Source organism: Dendrobates tinctorius, unplaced genomic scaffold (assembly GCF_039654945.1).
Source record: "Dendrobates tinctorius isolate UK_male_01 unplaced genomic scaffold, ASM3965494v1 ptg000145l, whole genome shotgun sequence".
NCBI classification, from domain to species: Eukaryota; Metazoa; Chordata; class Amphibia; order Anura; family Dendrobatidae; genus Dendrobates; species Dendrobates tinctorius.
This window is the reverse complement of record NW_027361812.1, coordinates 17,554,925-17,578,892: the sequence shown is the minus strand read 5'-3', so window position 1 is coordinate 17,578,892 and position 23,968 is coordinate 17,554,925. Positions and strand designations below refer to the sequence as shown.

General features: G+C 43.2%; 1 protein-coding gene across 1 annotated transcript in view; it reads right to left on the bottom strand.

Annotated features, from left to right (window-relative positions):
• Positions 1-4,588: 4,588 nt before the first annotated feature.
• The window catches only part of COPZ1 (COPI coat complex subunit zeta 1), a 34,531-nt gene continuing 15,151 nt past the window's right edge, over positions 4,589-23,968 (bottom strand). Inside the window, exons 3-9 of the mRNA XM_073546265.1 lie at positions 23,886-23,967; positions 23,042-23,133; positions 18,916-18,971; positions 16,349-16,426; positions 15,662-15,713; positions 14,263-14,301; positions 4,589-5,458 (exon numbers count right to left, since the gene is read on the bottom strand). Of these exons, the coding sequence (XP_073402366.1) occupies positions 5,411-5,458; positions 14,263-14,301; positions 15,662-15,713; positions 16,349-16,426; positions 18,916-18,971; positions 23,042-23,133; positions 23,886-23,967 (447 nt within the window). The 3' untranslated portion in view covers positions 4,589-5,410. The remainder of the gene's footprint in view (positions 5,459-14,262; positions 14,302-15,661; positions 15,714-16,348; positions 16,427-18,915; positions 18,972-23,041; positions 23,134-23,885; position 23,968) is intronic.

The following is a 23,968-nucleotide window of genomic DNA, read 5'->3' as shown; positions in this document are numbered from 1 at the left end:
TGATCATAAATTATAACAAACTTTACAAGGAAACATCTCCAAAACAGAGAGAAGTTAAAAAATGAAAACTTTTGTTTCATTCAGCTTTGCAGCCACTATTCGGTTATGAGGTCAAATGCTCAAAAGGATTTGCAGTGATGCCGACTGCATTTTTACCCATAGGCTTCTCTTCTATGCTCCTATAGTGCGGATGGAATAAATTACAAGTTTTCTATACTTCTTGGTGTGTATCACAGATTTCCTAATCTGGATATTTCAGGTGGGTTTTTTTTTTTTAAATTCTAAAATAAAGCACAACCTATTTTTCCCCTTGTGTATGTCATATGCTAGTATTATATTGCCATCACTTCTCTATGGGTGGCTCTTGTGCAAAACAGAAATGAAATACAGATGAAAGGATGGATTTAATTACTGTAGTATTTGTATGTCAACCTTAACTGTAGAGAGCAGGAACTTTGCTAAATCCAGGCACTTGGAATGCAGTAAGGTGTTAGTTGGTACAGTGGTACTTGGCGAACACTTCTTTTAAGCTGACATTAAGATGTCAAATTCCAAAGATATTTTTTCTTTGAAGCAGATATTAGAGACACCTTCAAAGACTGAAGAAGGAAATTTGCCCCTGATGTCTTCCCGGCACAATACAAAGAGTTCACAGCACGCTACAAGGTGTTCTGGTACTATTTGGGTATTCAGTATTGGTATATTTCTTGTTTTTCCTTCTTGCGCTGTCTATTTACAGTATTTGCCATATGAGAAACAGAACAAGACAGAGACTTATTATCTTTTGGAGGTCTGAAGATAACTAACCTGCCAGGACAAATCGGTGAACTGGTAATCAGGCAACTGGTGCCCAGGTCTCATTCATCTGAATGGGAAACAAAGGCTAGTCCTTCTAAATCTTCACACACATGGCCATATTTACTCATAATGATTAGTGATGAGCGAACGTGCTCGAATAATGTGTTATCTGAGCATGCTTGTGTGCTAACAGTATCTTCGGCGTGCTTGAGTAATATGTTTGAGTCCGCCACACATTCAGGGATTGCCTAAGGAACGGGAAATCCCTGCATGTGTTGCAGCTGTCAAACAGCCAGGAGACAGGCAGCCGCAGGAACTCCAACATAGTGCTCTAGCACGTCGAAGATACTGTTAGCACCCGAGCATGTTCGCTCATCAGTAATAATGACGAATCTTACACTAGCCAAAATGGAGACTGTAATTGTCAGGATGGGTTACAAGATAATTAAACGGCACGTGTTTCTTAATAAATTTGGTGCAGTTTGATTTCGCAGGCATTTGCTACGAGTGGATGGTTTTTACACTATAAATTTGCGCAAATCTAATGAACTCACAGAAAAGACAAATCCATTGTGAAGTAATGAGTAATGTCCTGAGTAAAACTCCCTCTTTTTAATTGAATCTACACATTAATATAATTCAAATACGGAAGTGGGGTAATCTCTCCTTAGTCCAATTATTACATTTGGCCTAAAATAGATCTCTTGAGAGCACTCTTTTCTAGTCAAATATCACAAGTATTAACAGGGATCTGTCAGCAGGTATTTGCTATGTAATCTGAGTATCGCATAATGTAGGGGCTAAAACACAAATTTCAGTTATGCCTCTCTTATCAAGCTCAGTGGTTTTGTTTGCTTACAATGATTGTTTTAGCACCAGGAGCTTATCATTGCTGTGATACAGCAGCGCTGCATGCTAGTCCGACACACCCTCTCCTGTGATAGGCAGCTCACTGTCTATGGACATTGTATATAGAGCCTGGTGTGGGCGAGGTTAGTTTCCTCAGCTCTGCTGTATTGCTAAATCTAAAAACTGTCAGAATGGCTGCATCCAGTAAATTAAGTGATTTATCCTTGAATTTGGCTTCTCTTTACCTACATTATGCTGCTCTCAGATGTGGTAGCAAAAACCTGCTGACAGATTCCCGTTAAGTCCCATATATTTACACAAATATTCTGAATGTTTCTATGAATCTTTTAAGACATTAAACAAGACATAAAAAGCTCCACTGATAAATACAACTCTCAAAAAATAAAGGGAAGACTAAAATACCACATCCTAAATATCATCTCTTTATTCATTACATAGTGGAATGCGTTGAGAACAATGAAACAAATAATCATTGTAAATCAAAATTAACATCCCATGGAGCTCTGGATTTGGAATGATACCCAAAATCAAAGTGGAAAACCAAACTGCAGGCTGATCGAACTTCAGTGGAAATTCCTCAAGACAAGTAAACGATGCTCAGTAACGTGTGTGGCCCAAGGGCGGACATATCATTGATGCAATCTGTGCGGTGGCACAGGGGCCCAAGAGTTAAGGGGTCCCATTTCTACCTCCAAAACAGGTGCAATTTTATGGGCTGCAAAGGGCCCATATATTGTTCTTGAACAGGGGCCCATTTCCATCTGTCTGTCAGTGGTGTGGCCTCAACGTACTTGTATGACCTCCCTCTAATGCGGCAGATGTTCCCCCGACGAACCTCCTCCCAGACGTGGACTAAATTATTAGTGAACTCCTAGACCAGAGGTCTCACACTACATTCCTCAAGGGCCGCAAACAGGTCATGTTTTCACTATTTCCTTGCATTGCACAGGTGATAATTTAATCACGTGCACCTTGTGCAATGCTAAGGAAATCTTGAAAACAAGCATGGCTTGTGGCCCTTGAGGACTGCAGTTTGAGACCTCTGTCCTAGACAGTCTGTAATGCAACATGGCATTGGTGGATGGAACAAGACATGATGTCCCAGATGTGCTCAATTGGATTCACGTCTGGAACAGGCGGGCCAGTCCATAGCTTCAATGCCTTCATTAGGCAGGAACTGTTGACACTTCAACCACAAAAGGCCTAGCATTGTCATGCATCAGAAGGAACGCAGGGCCCACCGCACCAGCATATGGTCTCACAATGAGTCTGAGGATCTCATCTCACTACCTAATGGCAGTCAGGCTACCTCTGTCTAGCACATGAGGGGCTGTGCAGCCCTCCAAAGAAATGCCTCCACAAACTATTACTTACCCACTGCCAAACCGGTCATGCTGTAGGATGTTGCAGGCAGCAGAACGTTCTCCGCGGCATTTACAGACTTTGTCAGGTCTGTCACGTGCTCTGTGTGAACCTGCTCTCATCCGTGAAGATCACAGGGTGCCAAAGTAAAATCTACCAATCATGGTGCTCTCTGGCAAATGCCAATCGCCCTGCACAATGTTGGGCTGTAAGCGCAACACCCATTTGTGGATGTCGGACCCTTATACCACCCTCATGGAGTCTGTTTCTGACAGTTTGAGCAGACACATGGATGTCAGTGGCCTGTTGAAGGTCATTTTGCATGGCTCTGGCACTGCTCCTGCTGCTGACATGTCTTACATCATACACAGGGTCTAGCCTTGCGCTCCTTAGAGCAAGTGTACTTCTCTCTATCCTGTCGAAGGCAGAGTAAAGTACTGCAGTGCGCATGCACCGACACTTTTTGGCCTTTTCCTGCACACTGAAGTTCTTTATGCTGCCCTTAAAGCAGAGAAATATAATTATGCAGAACCACGATACTGGTTACTGCGTGAACAACGTAGGATGCGTCATCCACACGAAGCAGAGGAGAACGGCATCAAAAGATGAGAGGAGGCACCGGAGCAAGATCAGAAAAGCCTTTCAGGAATAAGGGAGTATAATAAAAGCGCTTTTTCTTGTCTTACAGGTAGGATTTGGGGCATATGTACAGCATATTACAAGGTTTTCAGGTACTGGTCTTATCTCATATGGGAAAAACCTGGTGGCAGGTTCCCTTTAATTAGCAGTGGATCCAACCACCATCACAACACAAGTATTGGTTTTACATCGGGAATTTAAAAATAAATATTTTCTATTGCTTTGGAAAGGTATGAAGTGTACAAACAGTAATATTTTACACCCACATAGATCTGGTATGCTGCAGATTTCTGCAGCTGCACATTTGTACCATGTCAATTTATACTTAGATTTACAAGCTGCAAACATTCTCTGAAATGTGCGATTGAGATTTTGAAAAACTTCCTATATAATGAACGAATTCTGAAACCAAGATACAGCAGTATATCGGACCCATGTGAATGTTTGCTTACTGCACATTTACAAATATAAATTTCAAGTTTTTCACAGACAAGACCCAACTAATGGCTGCCGGTTGGTGTATTTTGTATATGGTCTACGAGTCATGAACAGTGCAAACAAGTCAGCACTCTTATCAGAGACTGCAGGAAATTAGTTTTCCCATTTTGTAGCCACAATACTTTGCAGCAGCATGTGAACACGTCCTTGCCTTCTGTAGAATGTGCAGGTCAGTGCTGTTGTGCCGTTCTCCGGCTATGTGTTGGGGGTGGTTTAAATGTGTGGCCTAAACAATAAGGGGCATATATGGAAACTTTTGGGCCATCCATAAAATTATGGCTCAGTTTTGACATCCATACAGCAGATAAAACATCTACATAGATGTGTCTGGGGAAACGTTGTAAAAAGATTATGGCTCTGAAGTGTAGGTCTTGTATAATGACCGAGTTAAGATAATGACAAAAACAAAAAACCAAAGGCATTATTTTGTCAGTAATTTATTAATCATCGTATAGGTGTGATTTGTACAGCACAAGAACGGACAATCCCAGTTCCTACAGCTGCTTCTATTCCGATACTGAGAACAGAAGCCACCATAAGAACCAGCTTGTGCCATCCTATTTTGGTAATATTGGTCCATATGGTCAAATATTCACTTTGCTTATAGACAAAAGTAGACGGGTTCCTGTGGTGCCAGTTCTCGACGGTGAGCAGCTGCTGTAAAACAGATGGGCCTTGCATGTGTAATACAAAGAATAAAAAGATATTAACTTTACGCTGTATTCACATATCCCTGTTTCATGGACCATGATTTGCAGACTGGCTGTGGGTCCCCAACCTGAACACAACAGCCTCATAGGTAGATATGAGACTATCATGTTTAAGTCAGGAGACCGAGAGCAGGTCTGTGCATTGCAGTCAATACTGTGATCATGGTACACACATGTATGTATCCGGTCTTAGTCTTAGAAGATAAGATGTTGGATTGGATACGTATGGATACAGCTGTAATAGTACTAATAGCAGCAGCAGGGCTGCACTAATAAGTAAACTGTTTGCACACAGGGTGAACCAAGAAAATATTCTGGGGTAAGGAACTTGATTAAAAGTTTTTTCTTCTAAGAAAGTATAACGTCAGAAGTGCACAAACAGTGCCACTAGTTATACCGCTTACTTCTGCCCAATATACATCAATGCCCTGAACATAAAGTTTTTATACTAAAAAAACGATGGCGAGCAGGTGGGATAAGGGCGAGCTCTCGCATCAAGATGGAATGATCAGAAATTGGTTCACATTCAACAACTATCGTAGAAGAGACCACTTGATTTGCTCTTTTGCAGACTGCAGCACCTGAGGAGAGAAACACATGATATAGAGAGAATCAGTACTGTGTTATAGGAATGACAGAGTCTCTTAATGTTAGTCCAGAGGTAGGAACAGTTGTGCTCAAAAGTTTACATATCCCGGCAGAATTTTTGCTTTCTTGGCCTTTTTTCAGAGAATATCATTGATAACACCAAAACTTTTTCTCCACTCATGGTTAGTGGGTGGGTGAAGTCGTTTATTGTCAAACTACTGTGGTTTCTCATTTTACAATCATAATAACAAACCAAAACATCCAAATGACCCTGATCAAAAGTTCACATACCCCATTTCTTAATAACGTGTATTGCCCCCTCTAACATCAATGACAGCTTGAAGTGTTTTGTGGATGAGGTTCTTTATTTTCTCAGATGGTAAAGCTGTCCACTCTTCTTGGCAAAAAGCCTCCAGTTCCTGTAAATTCCTGGGCTGTCTAGCATGAACTGCACGCTTGAGATCTCCCCAGAGTGGCTCAATGATATTGAGGTCAGGAGACTGAGATGGCCACTCCAGAACCTTCCCTTTGTTCTGCTGTAGCTAATGATCGGTCGACTTGGCCTTGTGTCTTGGAACATTATCATGTTGGAACGTCCAAGTACATCCCATGCGCAGCTTCCGGGCTGATGAGTGCAAATTTGCCTCCAGTATTTGCTGATAGCGTGCTGCATTCATCTTTCCTTCAACTTTGACCAAGCTTCCTGTGCCTTTGTAGTTCACACATCCCCAAAACATCAGCGATCCACTTCCGTGCTTCAAAGTAGGAATTATGTTCCTTTCATTGTAGGCCTTGATAACCTCTCTCCAAATGTAATGTGTATGGTTGTGGCCAAAAAGTTCAATTTTGGTCTCATCACTAGAGATGGGCAAAGTCGAAGAGTAAAATTTGGCGTCAGTACCGAACACCTACTGTTCGGGCATGGACGCCGAATACGGACTTCACCAGGAAGTCTGTTACTGTTCGGGTTCGGCTGCCCGAACACTGGGTGTTTGTCGCGCTATCATGTGCATGACATCGCGGCAAACACCACTTCTGATCGGCAGTGAAATCATCCCCGCCGGTCAGAGAGCCGCGGTTTCCACGCTGTCAAAAGACAGAGTGAGCACTTTACCTTCGGTCACTGATGTCAGTGGGACTACTTATCCCATCATCCGACACCTGCTGCCACTAATAACAGTGAGAGCAGAAGCGGCGGATGGGAGTATTCATCAGCCGCTCCTGTGCAATAAATAAACAATAAAAAAAAAAAAAAACCACGGAGTGGGTTCCCCTGTATTTTGTTAACCAGCCAGGCAAAACACACACAGATGGGGGCTGCAACCCTCAGCTATCAGCTTCAACAAGGCTGGTTATCAGGAACAGAGGGGTCCCCATGCCGTTTTTAGTTATTTAAATAAATTTTTTTAAAAAACAGCGTAGGGTCCCCCCCCATTTATGACAGCCAGCCTTGCTAAAGCTCACAGCTGTTGGCTGGTTTTCTCAGGCTGTTAAGGGGCCATGGATATAACCCCCCACCCCCAGCCTAAAAATAGCAGCCTGCAGCAGGCCAGAAATGGCGCATCTATTAGATACGCCAATTCTGGAGCTTTGCCCGGCACTTTCCACTTGCCCTGTAGTGGTGGCAAGTGGGGTTCATATTTGTGGGGCTGATGTCACCTTTGTATTGTCAGGTGACATCAAGCCCACTGGTTAGTAATGGAGAAACATCTATAAGACACATATCCATTACTAACCCTAATAATAGCAGGAGTCCCAGCAGCATACTACATGCCAGGGTGGTGACAAAAATCATAGCTCACTCTCAAAAAACTACACCACCTCCAAAAATCATGGGAACAAATGGAGGAATAGGAGTAGCAGGTGAAACATGGTAAAATAGGTATAAATTTTATTAAGTAACATATAAAAGTAAAAAAAAAAAAAATACACATTAAATCATAACAAAACACCAAGACAATACAAGAAAAATCAAGGTCACCTAACAGAGGTAAAGTCAAATGTTCCCAGGTGTATCAAGTGATCAATATAGGAGAACCATCAACCACAAGGTAAGCTCAGACAAAGACCTCCCAAAGAGGCATACAACAGCCAGTGACAACATGTAATGATATCGGGAGGCAGAGCTAACCAGGGGTGTTGAAGGATGAATCCGGTTCACGGTCACTGTTCCAACACTGCTGGTTAGCTCTGCTTCCTGGTATCATTATACGTTCCCATTACTAATCCTATAGTTACATGGAAAAAAAAATACAACCAGAATAAAGTCCTTTATTAGAAATAAGACTAAACACAGTTTTCCATTTTTGTTTAAAAAAACTAAAACAAAAAACAAACACAGTTACTCCCCTAACGCCTAATTCCACCGAAGCCCTCAATCTCCTGTAATAAACCTAAAACAATATACCATACCTAGTATACAAAAAAAAACTGAGTGTAAACCCAAGAATCAAATTTGAATAAAAAAAAAAAAATCAATATTTTCTTGAAGTGAACAATCACAATAGATCTCCCAAAAGACACCAAATAGCTGCCCAAGTAGATAAGTATCAAAGAAGAAATCAACAAATGTATTAATAGACACTCTTACCCTAAAACTGTGTGTTCCCGAAGCCTTAGTGAGGGACTATGGGTAAGAGTGTCCATTAATACATTTGTTGATTTCTTCTTTGATACTTATTTATCTATTTAGGCAGCTTATTTGGGGTCTTTTGGGAGATCCTGTATGGTATTGCTTGTTTGTAAGGCCAATATTCAGAGTTTACATTGAGGCACTTGCACTTTAGGCTGCATGGATATTGTATATATGATATATATGGCATTTTAGACACCTTCCCACCTCTTGATGTGTTGATAAGGCCCGGTTTACATATCTGCTTGTTTGTTCCTTCCCTGAATTTGAACCCTATTTTGTGCTTGTATTTATATTAATTCTGTGTGATTTATTGTTCACTTCAATAAAATATTGATTTTTTTATTCAAATTTGATTCTTGGGTTTACATTCAGTTTTTTTTGTATACTATGTCCGAGCGAGTGTACCAACTGGGACAATTCCCTGGTCCGTATAGTATTTAATTGAGGATCTCCTGTTATGCATTTACAATGTATTCTTTTCTGATTTGTAAATATATCATACCTGTCTGTTGTTCTGTCCCACACCGTAATCCATGTCTGGGGAAAAAAACAGTTTTCAACCTGGACGGTGCCAAGATGCGACCGTCCAGACTGAGAACCACTGCTGAATGAGCTGCTGCGAGCGCAGCCTGAGTGACTAGAGGTGACGTCATCGAGGTTACCTGAGGTCACTGAGGCTGCGTTCCCAGAATGGCTGAACAGCGGTGACCTTGGTAAGATCTCCGCTAGCACCACGAGCAAAACTCTCACAGTGTTAGCTGGAATCTCACCGAGGTCACCGCAGTTCAGCTCGGCTTGGAACACAGCCTCAGTGACATCACCGCTAGTCACTCATTCACCAGTGGTTCTCAGCCTGGACGGTCGCATCTTGGCACCGTCCAGGTTGAAAACTATTTCTCCCCCAGACATTGATTACGGCGTGGGACAGAATGATGGAGAGGTGAGAGATGATGTTTTTTTATTTATGGTTTATTACAGGAGAACGAGGGCTTCGGTGGAATTAGGCGAGGTCGTAAGTATGGTTTAATTAAGATTATTAAAAGAGTCTGTGTTATTTTTTCAATTAACCCCTTTCCGACATCGGGCGTATATTTACGCCAATGTTGGACTCCCTCCCTTTGATGTGGGCTCCGGCGGTGAGCCCCATCTTTTCCCGGGACATGTCAACTGTTTTGAACAGCTGACATGTGCCCGCAATAGCCGCAGGTGGAATCGCCATCCACCTGCGGCTATTAACCAGTTAAGTGTCAAAATGATAGCGGCATTTAACAAGTGCTTCCAGCAATCACGTCGTAAATACGCACACTGGTGACCCGTGTTATGTGATTGCGGGTTACCGGTGTGTTGGCATGACAACCGGAGGTCTTCTGGAGACCTCTATGGTTGTCAGTGGCGGATTGCTATGAGTGCCACTGATCATCGCCTCTGTGTAGCAGAGCTGATCGACTTGCGGCAGCTTCCAGTCTCCTATAGAGACTATTGAAGCATGCCAAAAGTAAAAAAAAAAAAAAAAAAAGTGTTTAAAAATATTAAAAAAATGAAAAAAAAAACTATAAAAAGTTCAAATCACCCCCCTTTCGCCCTTTCAGACCTACACATATTTGATATCGCCGCGTTCAGAATCGCCCAATCAACAAAAAAAACGAAAAGGATTAACCTGATCACTGAACGGCGTAGTGAGAAAAAAGTCAAAACGCCAGAATTACGTTTTTTGGTTGCCGCGACATTGCATTAAAATGCAATAACGGGCGATCATGAGATCGTATCTGCACCAAATTGGTATCATTAAAAAAGTCATCCTGGCACGCAAAAATTAAACACTCACCCAATCCGAGATCATGAAAAATGGAGAGGATACGGGTATTGGAAAAGTGGTGCAATTTTCCATTTTTTTTTTTTAGCAAAGTTTGGAATTTTTTTTTTTACCACTTACCTAAAAAAGAACCTAGACATGTTTGGTGTCTGTGAACTTGTTATGACCTGGAGAACCATAATAGCAGGTCAGTTTTAGCATTTAGTGAACCTAGCAAAAAAGCCAAACAAGTGTGGGATTGCACTTTTTTTTGCAATTTCACTGCACTTGGAATTTTTTCCCGCTTTCTAGTACACGACATGGTAAAACCAGTGTCGTTCAAAAGTACAACTCGTCCCGCAAAAAATAAGCCCTCACGTGGCCATATTGACGAAAAATAAATTAAAAAAAAAAAGTTATGGCTCTGGGAAGGAGGGGAGCGAAAAACAAAAACGCAAAACCAATAAAAGCTCCCGGGGTTAAAGGACTTTTTTCTGGGTGTCTGTGTTTTCTTACAATATGACTATGAGGTTAATAATGGGGGTGTCATAGAAGCCTCTCCATTACTAACCTTAGGGCTTGATGTCACCTGACAATACAAAGGTGACATCAACCCCACAAATATGAACCCCACTCGCCACCGCTACAGGGAAAGTGGGAAGTCGGGCAAAGCGCCACAATTGGCGTACCTAATAGATGTGCCTTTTCTGGGCTGCTGCGGGCTGCTATTTTTAGGCTGGGGGGGGGGGGCGCAATATCCATGGCCCCTTACCAGCCTGAGAGAACTATCCCCCAGCAGTGAGCGTTAGCAAGGTTGGTTGTCAAAAAATGGGGGGGACCCCTCACCGTTATTTTTAAATTTAAATAATTTAAAAAAATAAATAAATAAAAACAGCGTGGGGACTCCTCTATTCTTGATAACCAGCCTTGTTGAAGCTGACTGCTGCAACCCCCAGCTGTGAGTACTGCCTAGCAGTTATCAAAAATCCAAGGGAAGCCATGCCGGGTTTTTTAAAATTATTTATTTACAGCACAGGAGCCAGCTAATGAATACCCCCATGAGCAGCTCCTGTTCTCGCTGTTATGAGCGGCAGCAGGTGTCGATTGATTGGATCAGCAGTCCAAATCAGCTGACACCAGTGACCGGAGGTTAACTTTATATCTCCGATCACAGCTGATCGCTCACGCTGTCTTTTGACTGCGTGAGAACCGTGGCTCTCTGACCGGCGGGGAGGATTTCACCACTGATCAGAAGTGGTGTTTGCCGCGCTGTCATGCACATGAAAGCGCAGCAAACACTGGCTGGTCGGGCCCCACATTCAAGTGAATGAGGTCCGGGTTTGGGTATTGTTCTGGTACCCGAACTTTTTGTAACTGTTCGGCCAAACCTGAACATCCAGGTGTCTGCTCCTCTCTACTCATCACTCCAAATTACCTTGTTCCAGAAGTTTTGAGGCTTGTCTGGGCTGTTTTGTAGGCGAGATACTTTGTGACATTTGCGCAGTAATGGCTTTCTTCTGGCGACTCGACCATACAGCCCAATTTTATTGACGTGCCTCCTTATTGTGCATATTGAAACAGCCACACCACTAGTTTTCAGAGTCCAGTATTTCAACTGATGTTATTTGTGGGTTTTTCTTTGCATCCCGAACAATTTTCCTGGCAGTTGTGGACGACATTTTTGTTGGTCTACCTGACCATGGTTTGGTTTTTACAGAGCCCCTAATTTTCCATTTGTTAATCACAGTTTGAACGCTGCTGACTGGCATTATCAATTCCTTGGATATCTTTTTGTATCCCTTTCCTGTTTTATACAGTTCAACTACCTTTTCCCATAGATCCGTTGACAATTCTTTTGCTTTGTCCAGAAACGTCAGTGGCTGGATGAAACATGCAAGAGTCTTTCTGGATCCCAGAAACTCACTCAGCTTTTATACACATACACTGATTACAAGCAAACAGGTCACAGGTGAGGATGTCACCTTTAGGGTATGTACACACGTTGCGGATTCGTCTGCGGATCCACAGCGGATTTGGCCCTGCGGATCCGCAGCAGTTTTCCATGGGATAGTACCATGTTATCCTACGGAAAACAAAAACCACTGTGCACATGCTGCGGAAAATTCCGTGCGGAAACGCAGCGGTTTATTTTACACAGCATGTCAATTCTTTGTGCGGATTCCACAGCGTTTTAACACCTATTCCATTCTAGGAATCCGCAGGTGTAAAGATGCAGGCTAAATCTGCACTAAATCCGCAGGTAAAACGCAGGTCATTTTACCTGCGGATTCTGCAGATTCCACGAGGAAAAATACGCACAGGAATCCGCAACGTGTGCACATACCCTTAGTAGCCATTCAAACCCATTTGTGTCATCTTCTGTACATGTTAACAGGCCAAAATCACCAGGGTATGAACTCTTGAGGGTCATTTGGATGTTTTGGGCTGTCATTATGATTTAAGAGAAACCACAGTAGTTTGACAATAAATGGCTTCACCCAACCACTAACCATGAGTGGAGAAAAAGTTTTGGTGTTCTCATTCATATTCTCTGAAAAAAGGCCAAGAAAGCAAGAATTCTGCCAGGGTATGTAAACTTTAGAGCACAACTGTAAATATGAGTAATGTGTGTGAGGGTGTGCAGTGTGGTGTGCACAGGTGGGCAGTGTGGTGTGGGCAATGTGTACATCTAACAGACACGTGGTTCCGGTACACAGTGAACAACCTTTTCTGCCCCAATCTCTTATGCACATCACATTTTCTCATCCAGCAGACCCTCTTTCCCGGTCAGGTATCAGATACCACCCCCTCACCCACAGAACCATTACCATCTACTTCAACAAATTTACTATGTAAACCTAATCTAAAAAGTGCAAATTATAAAATGCACTAGAGCTCCCACGATGTCTGAAGCTGCATATACTGGAGCACTTGTGTGCTTTAGTGCGCGATTAGCTAAATAAACTGGAAAATAAGTGAATGATACACGCTAAAAACACCTTAAAACATGAAAATATGAATGTGGCTAAATACCTACCTGTTGGCTTGTGTCAATTCTATGATGCATACGTATGTGATGTTCCGTGCTGGATAATGACACAACCGTGAAGGTATGTGGAAGTTACTCCTTTAGCTCACGCTGTACCTGATCTGCAGGGTCGGCAGCGTGCAGATCGCACTCACTCTGACCTTCCTGCAAAAAAGTTAAAAAACTGCCACCTTGTGTCTTCGTGACGACACTCGACTGCTGGCTCTCTTCTGGGGCATAAAGGATAGAAGAGAGAGTCCTGGTTTCCCTGACAAAGGAGTACGATACCTCAGAAATGTGTCCGATAAACCAGGATTCTCTCTCTCCTTTACAGCCCGGAAGAAAGCCTGCAGTCTAGTAACGTCACGGAGACACAAGGCGGCAGTTATTGAACTTTTTGCAGGAAGGTCAGAGCAAGCACGATCTGCACGCTGCCGACTCTGCAGATCAGGTACAACGCGAGCTAAAGGAGTATCTTCCACGTACCTTCATGGATGTGTCATTATCCAGCACGGAAGACCACATACGTATGCATCATAGAACTGACAAGCCAGCAGGTAAGGCATATAGCCACGTGCACATTTTCATGTTTTAAGGTGTTTTCAGCACATATTCATTTATTTTCAAATCTAATAAGTGCATTGAAAATAATAAATTAAGGGATGGTAATATAATGAACATATGAAGCCTGCTATGAGACCTAATGGCACGGCATTTATCAAACAGTCCAGAAATCCTGTCTTTGTGGCCTGCAGCAACTGATCACAGCTTTAATTTTTCATTAACGCAATATAAAAGGTGTGAAGTGCTGTCGTTAGTTGATTAAAGATTAGATAGATTAAAACGGTTTCACAAACTTTCTTATTTACTCTAATTCCAACAGTTAAAAAAAAAATATTGTAAATGTTCTGCATACAAACCATATTCACAACTGGTAGAAAAAAATAAATAAAAATGCAGATTTTAGTGGACGATATAGGATTTTTACATTTAAAGCTTGCTCATCATGCCATGGATTTGCGGCAAACTACTATGATTGATGCGAACCCCATTAGCAAGGACATGAACAAAGCCTAGAATGAGGTGTCAAGTGCGCTATTCCCTCTCCATGCACGATTGTTAGGTGAGGGTGCAAGAGCATGGCACACATGCGTCCGGCAGCTCCACTGAACTACTCCTGGTTGTCTCCATCTGTCCGTGACCCTGATCTAAATGTTTTCACATATCTAGGGAATGTTGATCACTTGTAGAGGCTGAAATACCCCTTTATAGCTGTATGAACATGGATCATATGGTGCACAATACAGTATAAGGATCATACTGCAGAGTCTGGGCAACCTACCTGTGAGACTGTTTGTTCTGTGAGGGGAACATCATCTCCCTAGAAAAGAAAATATCACGTTTAATATGAACTCCCATACTTCTTGTACAACTGGGGGCACTCGGGCCTGTCACCTGAATACTTTGCCATAAAATAGCAGCTCTTCCTCAGATTAACCTCCACCCTTGCTGACACCCCACTGATCTTCACTACAATACAGCGGGTAGTGAACCCTCTTCCATCATTGCGCAGCTCAGCAGGTGGCACTGGCAGTAGCTGGGCACAGACTCCTATGAGCACCGCATACACTGTAACAGCATGCTAATGGAGCCCATAAATCTGCCTTCTCAGCAGGCATTCACAGGGAGATGTGTGGAGGACCCAGGGGACAGATGCTAGTAAGAGAAACAACATATGGCGACACGGCACTTAACCACTTCACCACTGTCACATCAAAAAGCACAATCAAAAGCGCATCCAGCAGTATTCACACCATTCAGAAGAGTCTACCACGAGCCTTCTGCAATGCCACACGTTGGACCTTATATTAAGGACATTCAATAGAAATAATAATTACATTTCACTCCAATTCCTTGCCCACTAGTCCCAAGCCTCCAAGACTAGGAACAATTTTAATTTGACACCTCGCCATGCAAAATCGAACGACTCCATCCAGGATCATGATGAGTACAGTCTGATTGCCAGCAGGGAGCAAGAAAGATTTTTTTCGGCTTTTGAAAGTTAAATTTGGCTTTGTATACAATGCTTGTGCCTTCAGAGGATGTATGCATATTACAAGTTATACCAATGAAAGGCTGACATGTACCACTGTACAAGTGGCTCAAGTGAAACACAGGGTCCCACGAGAAAGTGTATACTTTTTATGTGGCAGTGGCCCCTACACAAAGTGTAGGTTGTACTTTCCTACACGAAAATCACACTTCTTTGTTATCTGTCATGTGAAAGGGGGCTATGGATTCACTTAAAGGAGTTCTTTCCTTGCAGTAAATGAATGTCCCCGGCAGCAGGATATTATAAAGGAACAAAATGTGCTCACCTTCCCTGGGTCCACCAGCGAGATCCTCCCGCTACTCCCACTATCTGGCATTGGCGGCGGCGTTGACAGCAAGGCAGCCAGCCAATCAGTGCGCCCAGTGGCTCTTAAGGGGGGGGTAGGCGATCAGCCTACACCTGTAGAGCAGCTGACGCACTAATTGGCTGACATGTTGTCTATGTAACGGCAACGCTGACACCAACGTTAGGCACCAGGAGAATCGGCAGAGACTCACCAGTGGACCCAGGTAAGGTGAGTAGAGTCCGGCTTGTTTCTCCTTGATAACCTGCAGTCAGGGACAACAATGTATATGCCAGGAACTTATCAGCAGATGACTAGTGGAAAGAATAGACAATAACAACGTACCCTCAAGGCAACCCGATGAACTACTTGCTGGGGGTCGCTTTCCAAAATGACTCTGTAAAGCGGAACATAAGACAACAAGATTGTATCAGCTGCACGCAGTTTAATGTACACCGCAGGACGGTGGAGAGCTTCAGGCATTACAGAGTTAAACAACAGGCAATTCTTATCTGTCTTTATAGCCGGAGCACGGCTGCTCAATCTGCAGAAGCCTATGATGGAAGCCTTCCTAATGATGGCATTACACGGAGACATAGCAGCTCTTACACAGTAATGACACTGTTAGGAGCCGCGCTCCGCACACAGCCTCTATGGCGGTGACTGCTGCGCTATCACAATTCAAACAAAAACAAGCACAGACGGGAAATGTACGGCTTCCAGATTAACACTTCTATTTACAATCACAGGAGGCTTTTACTGTCTGCATTTGTGAATGTGAATTGCCTTAATGTTCGGGCTGAACGTTTAACCACTGCGCTGCCAGTCATTTACTCTGCCAGCGCCATGCTTTACAAGATGGAGACGAGCACTGTAGCCTTTAATGCTGCACAGGCTTTATAACCTGAGAAATGGAGAGAGGTGAAATGAAGGAGTAGATAGATGGCTCACTCCCATCACATGCAGGAACAGATGTTGGCGGCTATCAGTCACAGAGAAAAGGCTACGCCAGAAATCCAATGAATCTCTTACCCGCCATCGATAATCTCATCCACCGCCAGGAACAAGCCTTCCATATTCTCCAGCAGAGTTCTCTTTTCTACATTTTTTCTGCAGAATTAGACATTTTTTATAGTTAGTCAAATTTGTCCATAGATTTCTCTGTTGATAGCAAAGCTTGAGTGAAAAACAATTTAGAAATAACCATTTCTATTGAATTGTTGGGCCAAGGGTTGTAAAAGTGACCTGGCAACATGATTCTCCAGGTCAGCACAACTATGGCGATAATGTAATGTATATATATATATATCTATATATACACACACACAAACACATATCTATACATATATACAGTACAGACCAAAAGTTTGGACACACCTTCTCATTCAAAGAGTTTTCTTTATTTTCATGACTATGAAAATTGTAGATTCACTCTGAAGGCATCAAAACTATGAAATTAACACATGTGCAATTATATAATTAACAAAAAAGTGTGAAATAACTGAAAATATATGTCTTATATTCTAGGTTCTTCAAAGTAGCCACCTTTTGCTTTGATTACTGCTTTGCACACTCTTGGCATTCTCTTGATGAGCTTCAAGAGGTAGTCACCGGAAATGGTCTTCCAACAGTCTTGAAGGAGTTCCCAGAGATGCTTAGCACTTGTTGGCCCTTTTGCCTTCACTCTGCGGTCCAGCTCACCCCAAACCATCTCAATTGGGTTCAGGTCTGGTGACTGTGGAGGCCAGGTCATCTGGCGTAGCACCCTATCACTCTCCTTCTTGGTCAAATAGCCCTTACACAGCCTGGAGGTGTGTTTGGGGTCATTCTCCTGTTGAAAAATAAATGATGGTCCAACTAAACGCAAACCGGATGGAATAGCATGCCGCTGCAAGATGCTGTGGTAGCCATGCTGGTTCAGTACGCCTTCAATTTTGAATAAATCCCCAACAGTGTCACCAGCAAAGCACCCCCACACCATCACACCTCCTCCTCCATGCTTCACGGTGGGAACTAGGCATGTAGAGTCCATCCGTTCACCTTTTCTGCGTTGCACAAAGACACGGTGGGAACCAAAGATCTCATATTTGGATTCATCAGACCAAAGCACAGATTTCCGCTGGTCTAATGTCCATTCTTTGTGTTCTTTAGCCCAAACAAGTCTCTTCTGCTTGTTGCCTGTCCTTAGCAGTGGTTTCCTAGCAGCTATTTTACCATGAAGGCCTGCTGCACAAAGTCTCCTCTTAACAGTTGTTGTAGAGTTGTGTCTGCTGCTAGAACTCTGTGTGGCATTGACCTGGTCTCTAATCTGAGCTGCTGTTAACCTGCGATTTCTGAGGCTGGTGACTCGGATGAACTTATCCTCTGCAGCAGAGGTGACTCTTGGTCTTCCTTTTCTGGGGCGGTCCTCATGTGAGCCAGTTTATTTGTAGCGCTTGATGGTTTTCGCCACTGCACTTGGGGACACTTTCAAGTTTTCCCAATTTTTCGGACTGTCTGACCTTCATTTCTTCAAGCAATGATGGCCACTCGTTTTTCTTTACTTAGCTGCTTTTTTTTCTTGCCATTATACAAATTCTAATAGTCTATTCAGTAGGACTATCACCTGTGTATCCACCAGACTTCTGCACAACACAACTGATAGTCCCAACCCCATTTATAAGGCAAGAAATCCCACGTATTAACCCTGACAGGGCACACCTGTGAAGTGAAAACCATTTCCGGTGACTACCTCTTGAAGCTCATCAAGAGAATGCCAAGAGTGTGCAAAGCAGTAATCAAAGCAAAAGGTGGCTACTTTGAAGAACCTAGAATAGAAGACATATTTTCAGTTGTTTCACACTTTTTTGTTAATTATATAATTTCACATGTGTTAATTCATAGTTTTGATGCCTTCAGAGTGAATCTACAATTTTCATAGTCATGAAAATAAAGAAAACTCTGTACAGCATAAATACTTAAGTGGTTAAAAGAAAATAATTTATGTCGCCATTTTCCAAGCTGTAACGTGGATTATAAGAAGCAACACCATTTTATTTAAAAAAAAAAAAAAAAAAAAATTCCTATTTAACTCAAAATTTGGGGTGCGTCTTATAATCCGGAGCGTCCTATAATCCAAAAAATACGATAATTTTGTATTTTGATATATTGGACTTTTAAAACGCAAATATTTCGTATGTGTGTATTTTATAAATTTGTGGTAAACAGTGGTACAAGAGGACAATTTATGGGATGAAGCGATAGAAGCTTCTCATACAGGGTTACTACAGTGGTGGATGCTCAGGGTTCTCAGCTTACATCTGCTGCAGGATGCTCAGCACCCAGCTGCAAATTACATTTGGGAGGAGTACAGAGAGCTGCAGCAGCAGGAAAGCTCTCAGACACCGATTGGCTGAGTGCACTTCACAGATACAGCAAAACTGATCCCAAAAGTCTGCTTCAGCAGGATGCCAACGACAGCATACAGCTCCCTAAATAGCAATAGAAGGACCAAACACCCAGTTGTTCAATGCTTTATATATAGCCATGCTTAAAAAAAATAAAAAGCCCTCTTTAAAGGATATACAGATAGTTATGGTAACAGTAGACACTCCACCTACCTCAGCATCTGACTTAATGAGTCAAAGAGGCAATTCAGGACAGCCATCAACATGAGCTATATGTGGGTAAAAGGAAACACAGAAATATTACAAAAATAGAATATGTTTTTGATTTGAAGTGGAAGCAAAATACCAGAATACCAGACATTGCTAAAAATACATTAGCAGTTATTACTTTCATTGCTAATCTGATCCTTAACCCCTTCACGAACTATGACATATGGGTACGTTCTAGGTCACCTCCCCCCTCTTTGATGGGCATGCTTTTAGGCACATGACAGCTGATCTGATCAGGCTGTCATGTGCCCCTAACAGCCACAGGTGGAATCGCCGGAAGGGCGTCACTAGCTCTGCTCATCGGTGATACTGTGACATGATTGCAGGACGCCAATAGGTTGGCGAGACCCCTGTGGTTGATAATTGCCGATCTGCTATGAGTGCCGCCCCGTGGCCAGCGTTCTTAGCAGATGAGCATTTCTGTTAGACATAGCAGGGCTTCAGACCTGCTATGTGTAGCCCAAGAGATCAAAAGCTTGCAGGTCCAAGTCTCCATGAAGCAAGTAAAAAAAAGTTTTTAAAAATATAAAAAGTTCAAATCACCCCGTTTTTTGTCCCATCTCTATATATAAAATTGAATGTGTGTGTGTGTGTGTGTGTGTGTCACCAACCAATCACGAAACATCTTTCATTTCACCGGAGCTGTTTAAAAGAAGCTGAACTGTTATTGGTTGCTATGAGCAACAGTTTTCACACTCCAGAAAACGCCTCAGCGGACACTGACCAGGTGGGAGAAATCTAGCATCCCCGGAAACATAAGCTCCCAGCCATTGTCTGCCCCCCAAAAAGGAGCAGAGAGCGCATGACAGAAATGAATCCCCCCCTCCTGTGCCTATATACTCATCACACATCCTCACACCCACTCAGCTCTGTGGTTCTGACTACAGGGTCTCTTAAAGGAATCTCCGGTATGGAAGTTAGGGCAAATCTCTCAGCGCTCTGATTCTGACCCCAGGCCTCTCTTAAAGGGATCATTGGTATGGAAGTCAAGTCAGGGTAAATCCATCCAGGGCTTTGGTTCTGACACCAGGCCTCTCTTACAGGATCCCCGGTATGGAAGTTAGGGCAATTCCACTCAGCGCTCTGGTTCTGACTCCAGGCTCTCTTAAAGGGATAGGATCCCCGGTTCGGAAGTCAGGGCAATTGCCTTCAAATGCTCTGGTACTGACCCCAGGCTCTCTTAAAAGGGATCATTGGTATGGAAGTCAGGGCAAATCCATCCAGCGCTTTGGTTTTCACCCCAGGCCTCTCAAAGGGATCTCCAGTATAGACGTTAGGGTAAATCCCTCAGCGCTCTGATTCTCACCCCAGGCTTCTATTAAAGGGATCGTTGGTATGGAAGTCAAATCCACTCAGCGCTCTGGTTCTGATGCCAGGCCTCTCAAAGGGATCCCCGGTATGGAAGTTAGGGCCATTCCACTCAGTGCTCTGGTTCTGACCCCAGGCTGATGGTATGATGTGGGATATTAGTGGTAGTTGTCCGGTGGCTCTGGCTGACGGGATGATGTGGGATATTAGGGGTAGTAGTCTGGCGGCTGTGACAGGATAATGTGGCATAATAGTGGTAGTTGTCCGGTGGCTATGGCTGACGGGATGATGTGGGATATTAGGGGTAGTAGTCCGGCGGCTGTGACGGGATGATGGCGGATATTAGTACTCCGGTGGCTCTGGCTGACAGGATGATGTGGGATATTATAGTGAATGTGGCTATGCGGAGTGGGCGGGGCTATACACTCAGATAGATAGATATAATCATTATAATTTGTTATAACTAACCGTAGTTATTTACTATGCCCGGGCAGCGCCGGGCTCTTCAGCTAGCTCAAAATAAAAAAAATAAAAAACATTTGGTATCGCAGAGTTCAGAAACGCCCAATCAAAATATAAAAAGAATTAATCCGATTGGGAAACGGCGTAACGAAAAAAACAAACGCCAGAATTAGGTTTTTTTGGTCGCCGCAACATTGCAATAAAATGCAATAACTGGTGATCAAAACACTGCATCTACTCCAAAATGATAATAAAAACGTCAGCTCGGTGCACAAAAAATAAGGTCTCACCCAGTCCCAGAAATTTTTATTTTTTTTTTAAGTTAGGATTTTATTTTCACCACTTAAAAAAAACCTGTACATGTTTGGTATCGATGAACTCATAATGACCTGGAGAATCATAAAGGCAGGTCAGTTTTAGCATTTAGTGAACATGGTAAAAAGAACACCCAAAAATCAATTGTGGAATTGCACTTTTTTTTTGCAATTTCACTGCACTTGGATTTTTCACCCCCCTTTTCCAGTACACTATATGGTAAAATCAATGGTGTCGTTCAAAAGTACAACTTATCCAGCAAAACACAAGCCCTCACACGGCCATATTGACGGAAAATAAAAAAAGGTATGAAGAGGGGGAGCAAAAGACTAAGGGTACCGTTACATACACGTAACGATGTCCCAGCGATCCCACCAACGATCCGACGTGGATGGGCTCGCAGGGACATTGTTAGCTGATCACTGGTGAGCTGTCACAGACAGCCCCTCCAGCGATCAGGACCAGCGAGCACGCTGGTTACCAACGTAAACATCGGGTTTCTAAGGGCTGCGGGGCCCTTAGAAACCCGATGTTTACCCTAGATACCAGCGTGCACTGTAGGCAGTGCAGGAGGTGAAGGCAGAGTGGCGCAGACAGATCGGCGTAGCTGTGCTATCTGCTACTCCGGTCTGACAAACTGGAGTAGCAGATGGCACAGCTACTCCGGTCTGTGCGCCGCTCTGCCTGCAGTGCACGCTGGTATCTAGGGTAAACATCGGGTTTCCAAGGGCCCCGCGGCCCTTAGAAACCCGATGTTTATGTTGGTAACCAGCGTGCAGCGTCGCTCATCGCTGGCTCCCGCTGCCACATGTCAGCGGGAGACCAGCGATGAAAAAACGGGCCAGGACAATCCAGCACGATCAGCGAGACCCCGCGGGGGGCGATCGCTGCTGGATGTCACACACAGCGATCTCGCTGGAGAGATCGCTGATGTGTCACAAAATCAGCGATCTCGCCAGCGAGATCGCTGTGTGTAACGGGCCCTTAAGAATTAAAAAATGCCAAGATAAAGGGGTTAATAGTTTTATGCAGCATCGGAACTATAGCTAAGGCCCCTGAAACACATCAGATAAAAATTATCGGGATTGGCAAATCATCTAATGTGCGTGGAAGCCTCCCGAGTCTTCCCCTACAGAGAATGTAGGGAGAGAGAAGGATCCAGCCTGCGGCCTATCCTTTCTGTTCTGCATATTTGAATAGGATTTCTGAATATCTTGCACACATAGGCACTACCATATGGAGATTGGCTTCTAAACTATCAATCATACCTAAGGGGGTGGGATTATAGGATCTGAAGCAGGACTAGTCTTGGGGAAACGACTCCCTGCAGGACTAGTCCTGCCTTAACAGCAGATGCAAACTGCAGAATACAAGTACATTTTTAAATGATAGAGACTTTAGTAAGGCGAATAAAAGACTATCAGATTAAGGAAACCAGCGGTCTGGGACGGTCAAGGAACGGACATACCAAACAGTACACATGCATACACACAACTATAAACTATACTACTTGTATGCCCAAACAGCCTTGATCTTGTAGATCGATCTAGAGAAGAAGTTTCCGCAGGACGTTAACTAAACTACAGCCCCATCATGGGCACGTATAAAATGACTTTAGATCAGGAGAATCCATGAAAGACTATGGAATATGAACAGCTGCTGAAGTCAAAGAGGTTTTAAAAGGAAAGACTACCGAGATAAAGCAAGAGACCGAACCTATAGCACCCATCTATCTTCACGGCACACAGACACTTTAGAGGTTTATGGGATGAATGTCTTTGCGCGCTCACTTCTGTTAGGTAGGCAGACTTAATCATCACCATTAGCTTATATCACCCTATTAACATGCTGTCGAATGCAGTTCATTAATATTAGCTAATGTACACAGTAATATAACTGCTCTGAGCACAGGCAGGGGTGATGTTATCTAACCAAATGACTGCAGCTTCTGAAACGTATTAGCAGAACAAGCTGTGAAACATACCTCATTTTCATGGGAACTTCCAATGACATAGAAGTACAAGTCAATGCTGCTCTTATAGACCACGGTCAGGCCCTCCAGGAGGGCAATTTCACCTGCACAGGTAGAAAGCAATAAGTGATGCGTCGACAGATACAGTACAGAGGGACATACATTCACTGCAAAAGGGGTTGTCTGAATAAGAGCATTAAGCCATTTCTGAAACACCCAAGTCTGTGGTGACGGACATTTTCATGCTGCTCTCCAGCTGACAGATGTTAGGGACTTTAACTTTCATACTTTTTAATAAGTTTATGCAGCATGGAAAGTTACAAAGCTTTGTAAACCACTTTATTAGGGGATTTTCATTGCAAAGAAATTGCAAGTAAGTGGCTTCCAAACGCCTGCTTTTCCCACTGTCGATTTACATGCACTGAAATCAGCAGGTACTCAGAGTACGGATGATGGCAATGATAAGTCAGCAACTGCCTCATCCTGAGCCCTGTTCTCATCAGAGCAATCTCCTGCAGCAGTTTATTTCCAGAGTTAGTGAGACATGGGTGCTGAGATGACCCTGTCACTGACATCACCTGTACTCCAAATGAGTACATTCTGATACCAATGCAGCTAAAGGCAGACAAATAGACTGAGGAAGAGCCAGGGTTTGGAAGCCACTTATTTTATTCCTGTAAGAAAAAAAAAATGCTGTAAAAGTTATTCATCAACAGTCCCCTTTCTCTGCAATGGTTGGAGCTCAAGTGATTAGACATCCACTGTTCTTAATTTCATACCTCATCTGCTCAGCTTCTTTTCCTAGGTATCATATATTCAGTAATGGTACAAGCAGTTCATACTACCCCACACTTACTGTCCGTCCGATGTGTTTTATTGAAGATGTTTTTTTCAAAAGCCTTCTGCTCCTTCACCGAGGGGTACGTCTCATCATAGTAC